Consider the following 12,942-nt stretch of genomic DNA (forward strand, 5'->3'; position numbering starts at 1 on the left):
TTCCCTCCTTTTCCTTCAGTGTCCGTCACAACGTGTGAACCGGTTGATTTACCGTTGTGATGCTGTATGTATCGTATGCACTATGCTTCTCCGATAGTACCGGCTGTGCCTTCTTGTCCTGTTTTTATTTTTTTGCTTTATTTCTTTAAAATGAAGACGAGATTTCAAATCAATGGAAACCTTTGTAACTCTTGTAATGTTCCTTTTTTTTTTATACTGGACTTGGTATACAGTTTGTATTCTGTATATTTTTTTTTGTATTGTGAGGAATGTCTTGTCATTTTCAATAAACGAAGCATTGAATGCTTGAAATCAGCTGCTCCAATTCACTGGCTCACACTTTATCAATATATTAGTCACCCGACTGCCACCCTGCTTTACAGCTGAACTTAATGTGACCCTAAACTTTTAGATGCTGACTGTTTTTGAACAACTTTATACTGGAAGATTAATGAAAATCGCGAGTTAGTAGTTATGACAAATTTGAGCATTGCCATTGGCAATGTTTTAAAAATGGTCACCTCACACACAAACTTTGTAGTTTGCGTGCCAGTGGGAGAACACTCTGAATTCCTACACTGTGCACTGCCACGGTGTGCACGTACAGTATTGTACTTTTCTCTGTTTACACCATAGATGGTAAATGCAATGGGTTCACACAGAGAAGAGTGTTGCTCTAAGGAAATGTTGAATTATCAAAGTGGTGTTCAAAAGCTGATTTATAGAACTCCTAACACACAACATGTACCATTTTTTATTTGAAGTCGTTGTGGTGAATGGAGCCTATAGTGACTCACAACACCATCTTGTGGTCTGAAGAGGTATTACAAGACTTGACACGTCGATCTGTTCGGATCAGATAGCTCGGGGGAAATGATGATACCCCTTGTGGTGCACGGCTCAAATCCTCTTAATTCTACCAAAAAGTGAAAAATAAAATGAATCCATCCTTATTAAATGCTCCTCTTGCAACTAAAGCTACTTCCGCAAAGTGTTGATAAAAGTCTTGAAATGGAAGTAAAGGGACTGCTATCAACTCTCACATCAGTAGTAGGAATAGACGACACATTCTTTGCCTCATGGTGAGGAGTTTATCTTGGCTGGATGCTGGACTTCCTGTAACTCCACTCAGAACAGAGAACAGAGAGGATGGTAGTGTTTACTATGAAAGTGAACCTGTAACACTCAGCACTTCATAATTTTAATCTGTTTACATTACATTCACACTTAATTTTTTAAAATTTTATTATTATTTTGAAACTGAATCTCTGAGATGGCATCAGAGCTGCTCGGAATTTGGTTCTTTTTTTTTTTTTTTAACTTTGATACGATGCACAGAAACTGAGTTCATTCAAGAGAGAAGAAAAACCACAGAAGAGATTTCTGTTTAAACTTTAATTTTTACTCTGAAAAAAGCTCAAATATGGGAGGACATCCGCAATGACATCCCACATCAAGAACAATTATCCACAAATAAAGTTAAAGAATATGATACAAAACATCTCTTGTAACACTGTTAAATAAACTCAGATCAGACTCACTAAAGGGGGCAGGACTGGAGCTAGTGCTTCCTGAATTAGGAGTTCAGAGGCCGTGTGCTTCCTCATACAAGAGCGGGCATGCAACACAAAGATGGAGGCAATCCGGGGAGAGAGAGAGGAAAAAACAAGATTTTTTTTTTTTTTTTTTTTTTACAGTCGGTGGAGATGGGAATGGCAGACAGGAGGAGCGAGTGTGATGCAGGAAGGCATCGCTGCAGACTCCAGCACAGGGACTCGTCTTTGTAACAGACTCGAGAAGATGCTTCAGAAAGGAAAAAGATTGAATAACCAGGAGGTGTAACCGTGTCCTGTAATGCCCGTGTTAATAATTCGACGTCGCCTTTTCTCCCTGCGTTTTGTTCATTGGTCACGGCGGAGACCGCAGCATCCTGGAATGAGACACGCCAGCATCGCACCAGATGTTTGGTTTGCTTTTTTTTTTTTTCTCCTCTGCAGTCAGCCGACCAGAGATGCTCCCCGTCAGGTCGACAGCGTCACATATCACATCCTAAACCTTCAGAGTAAAACGCTCACAAAGGATTCGTGCAGCCGAGTCACAGCACCATTGCAACGGAAAAAAAAAAAAAAAAGAAGAGAAGAAAAAACACTGCTTGACTCCGTCTGAACTGCTACAGAAACATCCCTCCGTCTGTGGGCCTCACACACACTCACACACACACACATCCATCCATCCATGCAAACAGGCGCACACACACAAAGAGGAGGTTCGAGGTGGAGTTTTATGTATGAAAATGGAACCAATGAAGAGAAAAAAAATAAAATAAAATCACTAAAAATACCACCACTTCAAAGAAAAGGAAACAAAAGTCATTAGAAATCTATACACATTGCATGTCTTCATTAAAGTGACTGAGCCAGTTAGAATTCTAGACAGTAGTTGGATTTAGCAGCAAATTCTCGTCTCAATAAATATAGATGTACAGTATATAAATGTCTCTTGAGAGCCAGGGAGGGGGGGCTGGGGGCTCCTGCTGTGGACCAGCATCCCAGGTAGTGGGAGGGTAGGGGGAGGGGGGGGGGGGGGGGGGGGGGGGGGGGGGGGGGGGGGGGGGGGGATGGTAATCATGATGTTCCACATCAGCATCCTTCTCAGGTTTCCGATCGGTCGGGAAGACTGTACAGCTCAGAGATCCTTCCAAAATGAAATTAAATTTTTAAAAAACAAAACAAACACAATCCAGTCCAGAGACTTCAAAACAGCATGCTCTGTCTTCTGTTCTTCCCGTTGCCTAATGGGAAACAAAAGAATCATGTTAACTGAATTATATTTTCTGACATTTCAGTGGTTTCTGCTGCACACTCGATGGCAATGCTGAGTCTCTTTGGCTAATCTCTGGTTCTTCCCAAAGCTCAAAACACCACCTAGTGGTGCAAATGTGTAAAGCAAAACTAAACAACAGACCGACTGTGGAAAGTTTACCAACAAGACAGCATCCAGCTCGGCCGTCTGTCCGTATGAATGTCTGTGGACTCATCATTATTAATGTTTCTGGTGTAAACTGTAACTGCGTGTGTTCATGATTTCTTTACAAAAACTAAAAGGACATAGTCAAAACGTTGCAGTGTAAATTTGAAAGGAAAATGAAAAAATAAAAACAAATACGGTGCATTTTCACTTGAAACACTGTTATGTAAATGGGGCCAAAAAGATTAGACACTGAACCTTAAAGAAGGTTCGACTGATTGCTTTTAGTCTTCATTTTTTTAATTTCTGTAACAGTAACATCAGAATTGCTGCCGTCTGTGCCAAAGCTGCTGTGAGTGTTGCTGTTACCATGACTGTCTCTGACAAGAGACTCTTAATGAGATTTCCCTGATGAAAAGAAGTTCAGAACCAAATAACAAAAAGCACGGACAGATCTTCAGTCGTAACTGGTCTGGTCTTTATCATAGTAAAAAATGATCCTAATTTTAATCAACATACCAAAATTTCTATTTCGCTGCTTGTATCAGTGGCATCTGCAGGACTCTCTGGCCCCCGAGAAAGAGGAAATGGTCATTTATGCACTTTTTACAACCCGTTCAGACCATTTTAACACCATATGTACGCCTGACTAACCCAATCCCACATATCAAAGCTCCAGTTAGTGCAGACTGTCTCGGACACACTGCTCACAAATGCAGCAATAAAACAGATAAACCCAGTTTTTTAGCTTCCTTTCACTGTTTTATTGACTCTGGTTTTTATTCTACCGAGCAGCACTGTGCAGCGTTCTGAAATGGAACAACATAGAAATAAAGAGTATATTATTTTTGCTAACAAGTAACATTAAGTAGAAACTGGAGTCCTGTTTTTATGCCTCCAGATTATATGTAACCTGCAGGCTACGTGTTTCCCTTCATCCCCACCATTTGGGGGGAAAAAAAAGCCTTAAATTATGGCTTTCAGAGACGATACAGGAGTATCAGACATCTGAACCTGATATCAGCTGCTGTACGTTTCATCACATTTAAAAGGGGAAATCCAGGCTCAAACTACAATAAAAAAATCCTCTCTGTCTTCATTAGCAACTCGTGGCAGCTGTGGAGGACTTCGGTTCCTGCAGCAGGTCTGGATCAGACCCCCTGCAGCTTGTTGGTACAGCTGCCGAATGAGCGGGACAGAGACGCCACTCGGCTCTGCTCCTCACCTGATTCGGGGTACGACGAGTTCCTGTAGCCGGGGTCTCTCTGCAGCTGCACCTCCTTCAGTGTGAATATGGATATGTCTGCCAAACACACAGAGCGGCCTTTGTTACTGTAACCGATCCTCGCTGTCGGCCACCGAGCAGCGGCTCTGCGAAGTCTGCACTCCCGCTTCATTACTCACTCTCTGGCAGCGTGTGCACACGTGGCCCCAGGCTCCTGAAGTAGGGCTGCCTCATCGCTTCATCAGCAGAGATCCTCTTTTTGGATTCGTACTGGAAAAATTAGAAGGAGAGCAGAAGCTTTCAGGGAGGAACTCGGTGGGGCCGGCACTGTGTCACGTGAACGGACTTCTTTCCTAACGTAGCCGCGAAATGCGCCGCGCCGTGTTTAAACGCGGCGCCAAGCCCTGGCAGAAACGGCCGGACTCACTTTCAGGAATGACATCAAGAGGTCGATTCCATCGGTGTCCAACCTGAGCGGAGGAAGAGGAAGAGAAAGGGGTCAGTGAGGTGGGGTGACTCACACACACGCTGGTGAGCGTGAGGAAGGAAACCCAGTCAAACGGCATCAACTATTCCACAGGATTTCCTTACAGGAAGTGACAGAGAGCGCACAACGATTACCTAAACACAACCAGAAACTCTAATGTCTGACTCTAAAGGCTCCACACACTCGTGCTTCTGCAATACCTGGGTCTCATTAGAAATATCTGCTCATTCCCATCTCCAATGATCTGAGGACTAGTGAAAGAGTCGAGGAGGATAGGATCAGGTTTATGTTCCCAGAATTAAAACATGAAACAGAAATATATAAAATGAAATAAAAATTATAGGAGAAACAGCTGCTGAAATCCTCTTCTTACCTGGGTGCATGATTTATTAGGGGTTGTGTCTTGTACTTGGGGAACTTGTGGGTCTTGAACTCTTCGATGGAGGATATTCCGGGCCAGCTTTCCTCTGTGGGAGTGCCTGAGGAGGGACATTCAATCGACCCGTTACAGTCTGAGCTCTTTTCTTTCCCCCCCGGTGCCAGCTGGAGCGGCTTTTTCACGCTGCCACAGGGGAGCTCCATGCCAGGGTTAATGCGATTAAAAGGCCGGTGTCAGAGGGGCTAAAAGGTAGAGTGCTCCTCTACTGCCAGCAGGGGGCAGCACTGACCGAGCAGCCTGAAGATGAGGTGCAGCTCGTCCTCCACTGTGGAGCCTGGGAACAGGGGCCTGCCAGCAGCCATCTCATAGAATATACAGCCCACACCCCTGATAGGAGGACACAGATAGGGAGGGTGGGGGTCAACAGGAGAGGAGCCGAAGCTGCAGCACAAAGCAAACTCAACAGGTCTTCTTTCACTGTCTATTTTTTTTCAAATAACACTCAAGCGTCTTCATCAGTGTGGAATCAATCAGCTGCATGCTCACAGGGAGCCTCAAACATCTGCGCTTCGGTCCACAAATCACTACGAACTGTCACACAGCCGCACTCCGGCGACGGGGAACTTTTCCCGTCCGCCTGCGCCTCCACGGCGGAGTCACACGGAGGCAGAGGAGGAGCCTCGCGTCAAGTTTTCTCGCGGTTGTAGTCACCCCCGCCGAGCCGGGCCCACTCACCACATGTCGATCTGCGTGGAGTACTCAGAGGAGCCCAGCAGCACGTCGGGAGGCCGATACCAGAGTGTGACCACCTCGTTGGAGTATGTTTTAGTGGGCACCGACTTGGCTCTCGCCAGGCCTGCACAGCAGACATGAGAGATGATCAAAAAAAATTTAAAAACTGAAAAAAACAAATCAACAAGCATATTTAAATCAATTCATAATAAAATGAAAAGGATCATTTAACTAAGCAAACTTCCAAACAAGGCCTGATTGTTCCATGCAGCATAAGTAAAATGTACATTTTTGAGGATTTTATAACAGCAAATACTGTATTCCCCCCATTTCTAAACCAGTTGGCTTTTGAATTATCAATCTAAAGCTGCATGTAATGGAATCGCTGATGTTTGTACCGAAGTCGGCCAGTTTGAGCTCCCCTCTGTCGTTTATGAGCAGATTTTGGGGCTTCAGGTCTCTGTGGAGGACTTTCCGTCTGTGACAGTAGGCCAAGCCTCGCAGGATCTGGAACAGAAAGATCTGGAAAAGAAGATTTCAGGTATATTAATATGAATTTATCAATATATATGAAGATCAAACACCTGAATCAAGTGTTTGTGCTTCGTGGTGTTTATAAACTGTTTGGAAAGTAGATGTTGGAGTTTGTTGAAGCTGTCTGCAGGCCACCACCAGGGGGCTCTCCAGGAAGCCCCAGTGCTTCCTCCAGCAGCAGGAACAGAGTCTTGACAGCTGATGAAGGTGGCGGTGCCAGCAGGCCGCCTGCAGAGCCTCACCTTGACATTCTGCATGCTCAGGATGTTCCCGCAGTCGTCCATGTACTGCTTGAGGTCTTTGTCCTAGACGAGAGGAAGGGCGTCAGAGTGCGGGCGGCTACGTTTGGGTCATGAATAATCATCATGTCATCTGCAGGGATTTTAGCGTCGCTGCAGAGGAAAAAAACAACACGCGGGTCGTGCAGTGATTCTAGAATTTGCTTTTGCAAGAAAACCCACCAGGTACTCGAAAACCAGTGTGAGCGACTTGTCTGTGTGGACGATGTCGTGCAGGGTCACGATGTTCGCGTGTTTCAGGTCCTTCAGCAGAGACACTGGGGAGAACAGAGAGTGAGAGAAAAGGTCACTTTCCTTCTGCGGTGATGAACACACGTGAATGTTGACGATGAAGAGATCAGCTATTTCAAACACCACTTGATCCGACGGCAAAACACATCTGTGAGGCTTGTTTGGAAATGTTTACATCTGCACAGCAGCATTACAAACAGCGAGGAAACTTCTCTGCTGCACTCGTTAATGAAGAGGAACAGTTCAGAGGAGCGCTTCACTCTGTCTTCCTTCCATTAAAAGCTACTGTGATGTGCTCTAACGACGGCTGCTGTGGGACTCGGAGCAAGCCAGTTACCTTGAGGTGCTCAGGTTGCATCAGGAAGAGGTTCAATGGTGAATAAACATGAGACCGCATGCTCCTCGTTTATTCACTTAAACCTGCTTCATTTTATCAGTGGTGACACTTTTATGGCCGTCTTTGCAGTATTTCTGGTCCTTACATGTTCTGTTTCATTACTATCTTGACAGTGTAAAAACCTTGATGCAAACTCTGAACGGTACCTTCTCGGATGGCCGTGCACGGCGCCCCCTCCTCGTGCTCCAGTCGGATTTCCTTCAGCGCCACCAGGTTGTCTGTCAGCTTACTCCTCCCCTTGAAGACGGTGGCGTAGGTGCCCTGCAGGAGCCAGGACAGCCAGTCAGTCAGGGGGTTCAGAGTGAAGTCACCTGCTGCTCTTTATCGCCCTCTCTGAGAACGTTAGCACCTGCGTGGCGACGGGAAACAGGTCAAAGTCAACAGCCTCACGTACCTCCCCCAGTTTGTCCAGTTTGATGTACGTCTCCAGCTTCCCAAAGCCAATTTCGGACTGCAGGAGAGAAAAGGACAGGCGGCGGTGAAGAGGGCGGCGTCTTTATTAGCGATGACAAGCTTACAGACACCACGACAAATCCTTATGACGGCCTCATAACAGAAGAGAGGGGGTGGAAGGAGGGCGCGCGACCTGCCGCCATCACAGCTAATCATCAGAGACGGAGGGCCTGTGGCTTTTACAGTATGTTTGTTCACGGCCTCGACAAACACAGGCAGCCTTGATTTATGAAGCAGCCTCGACGTGGCGGCATTGGGACTCGCCTCCTCCAGAAAAACAGCTTTTTAAATGATCATCCTCTAATATTTGGATTTGATCTCTGTGTTGTCAGAGAGGAAACGTTACTCTGTTGACTGTCAAGTTTCTTCATGATGACCTGAGCCCAGCCGGTCTCTTTATCAGATACGAGCCGCCTTGAGGCTCCTCACGGGTCAACTTGTGCCCTCGGGAGCGGCGAGCAGAAAAACTGATGAGATCGGTGCGACTGTGAGGCCTTCGCAAACTTTACTCTGCGGGTCATGCAGAGGGGGAGCGGCAGGTGACGGCCACAACTTCTGCTTTTGATCACATTTAAAATAAACACCTCCAGCCAATTAAAGCAGGTCTGCTGACAAAGCGACGGCGGAGGTGGAAAGTGAAACTGGCTGTGAGGGCGAGACCGACAAGCCGTGAGCTCTCACGGCTTCACTTGTGTATTTTCTTAACACAAATCCCCAGCAGCTATCTTTATGCCCTGTGGCCGCCGGCCGTCTGCTGTCGTCCCTCTGTTTCGCTCCAGTTCAACATGAAATTAGGCTGGACTGACGGTCACATCACTATCGAACACGAGTCTGTGGTGCATCGCATAATCGTCAAGTAAAAATATTAAGTTGATGATAGGATTTGTCTCCCTTTCATAAAAAATAACCCAAGAAGTAAAGTAAACAGAGAAAATAACGACAGATTTTTTAACTGGTGTCCTGAAAGTGTAAATCCGGTTTGATTTCACCCCACGTGCTTCATTTTCCACCTGATCTGTACACGTGGAGTCAGTGTGTTGGTGTATTCCTGTTACCGGCAGAAGACAACGTGACACTTTAGATGCACTGAGTTCTCATCACAGGACTGAATAATGTCTGACGGCGTTCGGCTGCAGCTGTTCTGCAGCCTGTGTGGCTGGTGGAACGCATCAGAAAGGCTTGCCTGAAACTTCAAGTGTTGCTGTTGCTATTTGAGACGCGCATTACTCCGGAGGGCCGCAGCTCAACCGAGCTCAACCAGAAAAACCGTCGCAGCAACAGAAACATTCAAAGCGGACGAGTCACCGCCGTGATGCGGAGACAGCCGTGTGGTCCCAGAGCTGCGTCTGCGATCACAGGCGGCGTGTCAGCGAGCTGCCGGAGCGGCTCCTCCTGCTCGTGTAGCTACAACCAAACCCGGGTTCGACTGGGTTCTACACGTGAGCCGGTTCTGTGTCGCGTCGCAGGTCAGCCTCACCAGTGACGCCCGGCGGGAGCGGCGGCTCAGCGGCTGGTCGAACGGCGGGCTGCTCAGCTGCAGCTTCTCCAGGTAACCGTCGGGTATCCGGATGTCGGCCGGCAGGGACAGACGTTTGTTTAAGTCCTGCGTACACAAACACAACATGTTCAAATTAGACAACCGTGTGAAGATAATCTGAAAACCTTTAAGAAACTAAAAAAAAAAAGAAAAAGAAAAAGAAAAAGAAATAAATAAACCCTCAGCAAAGAGCATAAGCTTTGGACAAATACCAACGATTGACACGAAATGGCAGAAATCCAAAGCAAACAAGCAGAAACAGTCAGAGGCAGTCAGGTCGAGGTCTCGCTGGTCAACAGAGAGCGGCAGTGTGTGTGTGTGTGTGTGTGTGTGTGTGTGTGAGTGTGTCTTTAAACACACATGTGGCCGCGTGTTCCTGCAGTTTTCTGGATGTGACTGGTGTGCCTGTGCAGCCCTGCAGCACTTCAGGGTAAAGTCTTTCCTGGAGCAACAAAGTCCTAAATCACGGTAACGACTTGTTATATAAAATCAAAACACGCACACACACACTCACAATGCAACGTCTGGATTCTTCCCATCATGCATTTCCTCGATTTGTTAGATTACTGTTAATCCTCTCGCTCTCTCTCTCTCTCTCATTACGGCCCACCCCTCCCTCGGCCTCGTGTTGCCATCGTACACACAGCAGCGCTCACCTTTGAGCTTCTCACATTCTACCAAACGCTCGCTCAGAGATAACGGAGGCTGAAACCGCATGACGGGTCGCCGGACCGCCGGACTCTGAGTCCAGCCGAGGCCTTGACGCCGCTCGTCGCCTCTCTGGTCATTTACAGCCGACACAGGAAGACAAATGCTGAGCTGTTTTTAATCTAAAACTTCAAAATGTCCTGTCATGAAAACTTTTAATAGAAGATGAAGATGTTAATTTCCAGTGTCCTCTTCTATCCAATGTCATTAACTTTATAATGCTGTGGAGCAATTTATAATCAGGAATTCAAATAATCACTCTAGACTTATAACTAACAATTTAATTATCTGACTAAATCTTCAAAAACTCAGTAATCACTATAAGAGTGTCATTAAGACATCTGCGGCAGTATTCAATAAAGAAAATCAACCAGATTCATTTTACTGTCTTGTGAGATGAATAAAACGCTCATAAACACCTAGTTACTACTCAATTTTCTGTTTTACAACTCAACAGTTTCTACTCTAAGTAACATAATATGAACATTTTCCGTCATCTTTAATCTTACATGAGCATGAACAGAACGGCAAAGCTTCATGATCACCGTGCGCTTTGACATGCTGTAAGAGTTGATGTTTTTTTAACCAATTTCTACTTTTTATGGATAGAATGACAGATTAACGGGGAATATGCTGAAATCAGTCCTATAAGTAACAGATGCTCGGTGTGGCCGCAGGCTGCCATGACACAACAGTTTTTTTTTCTTTTAAACAGTGAATCCGGTCCTTCTGCCGCTCTGTGATTTCACTCTGCGTTGCCAGGATTGGTTGTTTGGTCACAGTGCAAGTGATGGCACCCGTCACCTGACCTTTGCAACGCACCCCCCCCCCCTGCACCCGCTTCCAGTTGTCCAATCAACTCGTCCTAATCTGTTACAACAGGGTCCCATCTGGACCGTATTACAGTAATCCCTGTGATGTAATCCCAAAACAGCGAGGCTTCTTCCTCTGCAGCGAGAGACGGACAATCCACTACCTGACCAGACGGGGAGATGTTCCCGCTCCTCCTGCCGCCACTGCTGTCGCTTCGCTCAGAGTCGCAGCCACGCGGCGAATCCACTGCCGGGTCACTTCATCTACATCAAGCCTAGAGGCCTTCTGCAGGAGACGCGACGCACACGTGCTCACGGCGCAAAACAAGAGGTGCCTCCGAAACGAGCATGCTAACTACATCCAAAGGTTTTCTTCTCTTTGGAATTGTTTTTGCTTAGTCACACAACAGCTATCTGCTGCTAAATCCCCAGAGGCTGTGCAATCACAGCAGCCAACACTCAGGCGAGAGGAAGAAGAGTTGCTCAAACAGGACGGGCCAGTTCTCCCATGATCACCCAGCAGGTACCGGGGTTTAGAGGAAACGTGTCGACATCAAATAAACTCGGAGAGAGAGAGAAGTCTGAATTAACTTGGAGAGAATCAAGATTTCCCAAACAAGATTTTAATTGATTCTATTTTCCACAGTTTAATGCAGATGTGAATGGGATTATCGTCAGTGCAAGACATTTCACTGCATTTCTCTCACAGTACTTTCAAAAAAAAAATGTGTTAAAGTGCAGAGAGAGAGAGGAAAGAACGAAAAGAGGATTATTTCAAGCTCAAACTGTTAATGCTGAAAATGGAAGCAAAAAAAAAAAAAAAGAAAAACAGCTCAATCTACTAACAGTGGATGACTATGAATCCATATTCCTTCCTCACGCTCCTGTTCATTACTGCTAGATGTCTGAGAATGCTTTATTAGCTGAAAGGGACTTGGCTTCTTCTCTTCTTCCACAGAGAAAGTGAACCGTCGGCTGCACCGACACATCACGTGCACATCTCTGAAATCCCATTAGCAGCAGTTAAGATGGATTTGAAAGCTTCGATTCTTGGCGTTGGTCGCAACGACAAGAAATACACGGTGTTAGATACCGATCAAAACACTCAAATATGACCCAGGAAATATGCCAAAGTAATGCAACAAACAGCAGATAAACCTCCTCTGGCTTTGAATTACATCTTTGTGAAGCAGATTTGTCACGTCATGAATGCAACGGTCCGTTTCCCACACTGGATTTATCCAGAATGTTGTTTCTGGGGATTCTCTGCATGCCCCCTCTGAGAGGTCCGAGTGTTAACACCCTCACACTAAAACACACACATCTCCAGCCGATTCCCTGGCACCAACAAGCCTAAAAGGAAGCAGTGAGAACTTGAAGCTTCAGATATAAAGGAGTCCCGCCTGGACTCCATCCCAGACCTTCTTATGGTGAAGTGACAATGCTAACCTCTGTGTTAATGAACTCCATCCATTAAAACTGTTCCTCAACTAAGAGAGACGAGTCCTGCTCGTGCACAAGCTTAGAAATCCTTATGCCACCTACCAGTCTGAAATCACATGACAGTAAAAGTCTTCATAAAGTCAGCGGTCATTGTTTGTTTGGAAACTTTGTCGGTCAAACCATCACGGGAACAACAGGCTAATGGCAGCTGCAAACGGCCATAATGAGATAAAACCATAGAAAGACAGAGACATGACTTCACTGAAACATCAAACAGATGTTCCTCAGTGATGCACTTAAAGCTTGTGGAGAATTTAAAATCATGAAATCCTGCAGGCTATGCTGAAACAGGCAGAGCTGAGTGAGTCAGAATGAAAAGGTGTGCGTGTGTGTGTGTGTGTGTGTGTGTGTGTGTGTGTGTGTGTGTGTGTGTGTGTGTGTGGAAACCGGTGGTGAAACGCTCCATTCAAAAAAAACAACATCTGATTTGCACAATTTTCCTATCCTTGAGTATTAGATGACCTCTTCTTCTATCAACCGGAAAAAAATGTTTTCTTTGAAGTGGGCCGGCGCGGCTCGCAAAAAAATGTGAATGTGAAGTTGGCATGCTGAGGGCTTTCACTGTAACAAAAAACAAAACGGAAAGAAGCAAATGCTGATCTGCCAGGTGATCGCCCTTGCTTTATGTTCCTTATATTGGTCTCATTCGATGTATAATGAACTGTGACGCTTGTTAAT

The 12,942-nt window shown here is 45.9% G+C and overlaps 1 protein-coding gene across 2 annotated transcripts in view; it reads right to left on the reverse strand.

Moving 5' to 3' along the window:
* Positions 1 to 1,620: 1,620 nt before the first annotated feature.
* Positions 1,621 to 12,942, reverse strand: part of LOC115391891 (cyclin-dependent kinase 17-like) — a 29,192-nt gene continuing 17,870 nt past the window's right edge. The window contains exons 5-17 of one of the 2 annotated variants that reach the window (XM_030096304.1): positions 9,182 to 9,307; positions 7,646 to 7,702; positions 7,398 to 7,512; positions 6,786 to 6,880; positions 6,567 to 6,629; positions 6,189 to 6,312; positions 5,794 to 5,914; positions 5,348 to 5,445; positions 5,053 to 5,158; positions 4,620 to 4,662; positions 4,372 to 4,462; positions 4,193 to 4,270; positions 1,621 to 2,791 (exon numbers count right to left, since the gene is read on the reverse strand). In XM_030096304.1, the coding sequence (XP_029952164.1) occupies positions 2,754 to 2,791; positions 4,193 to 4,270; positions 4,372 to 4,462; positions 4,620 to 4,662; positions 5,053 to 5,158; positions 5,348 to 5,445; positions 5,794 to 5,914; positions 6,189 to 6,312; positions 6,567 to 6,629; positions 6,786 to 6,880; positions 7,398 to 7,512; positions 7,646 to 7,702; positions 9,182 to 9,307 (1,155 nt within the window). In that variant the 3' untranslated portion in view covers positions 1,621 to 2,753. The other variant, XM_030096305.1, reaches the window with a different exon arrangement.

This window comes from Salarias fasciatus, chromosome 7, assembly GCF_902148845.1.
Source record: "Salarias fasciatus chromosome 7, fSalaFa1.1, whole genome shotgun sequence".
In the NCBI taxonomy this organism is placed as follows: Eukaryota; Metazoa; Chordata; class Actinopteri; order Blenniiformes; family Blenniidae; genus Salarias; species Salarias fasciatus.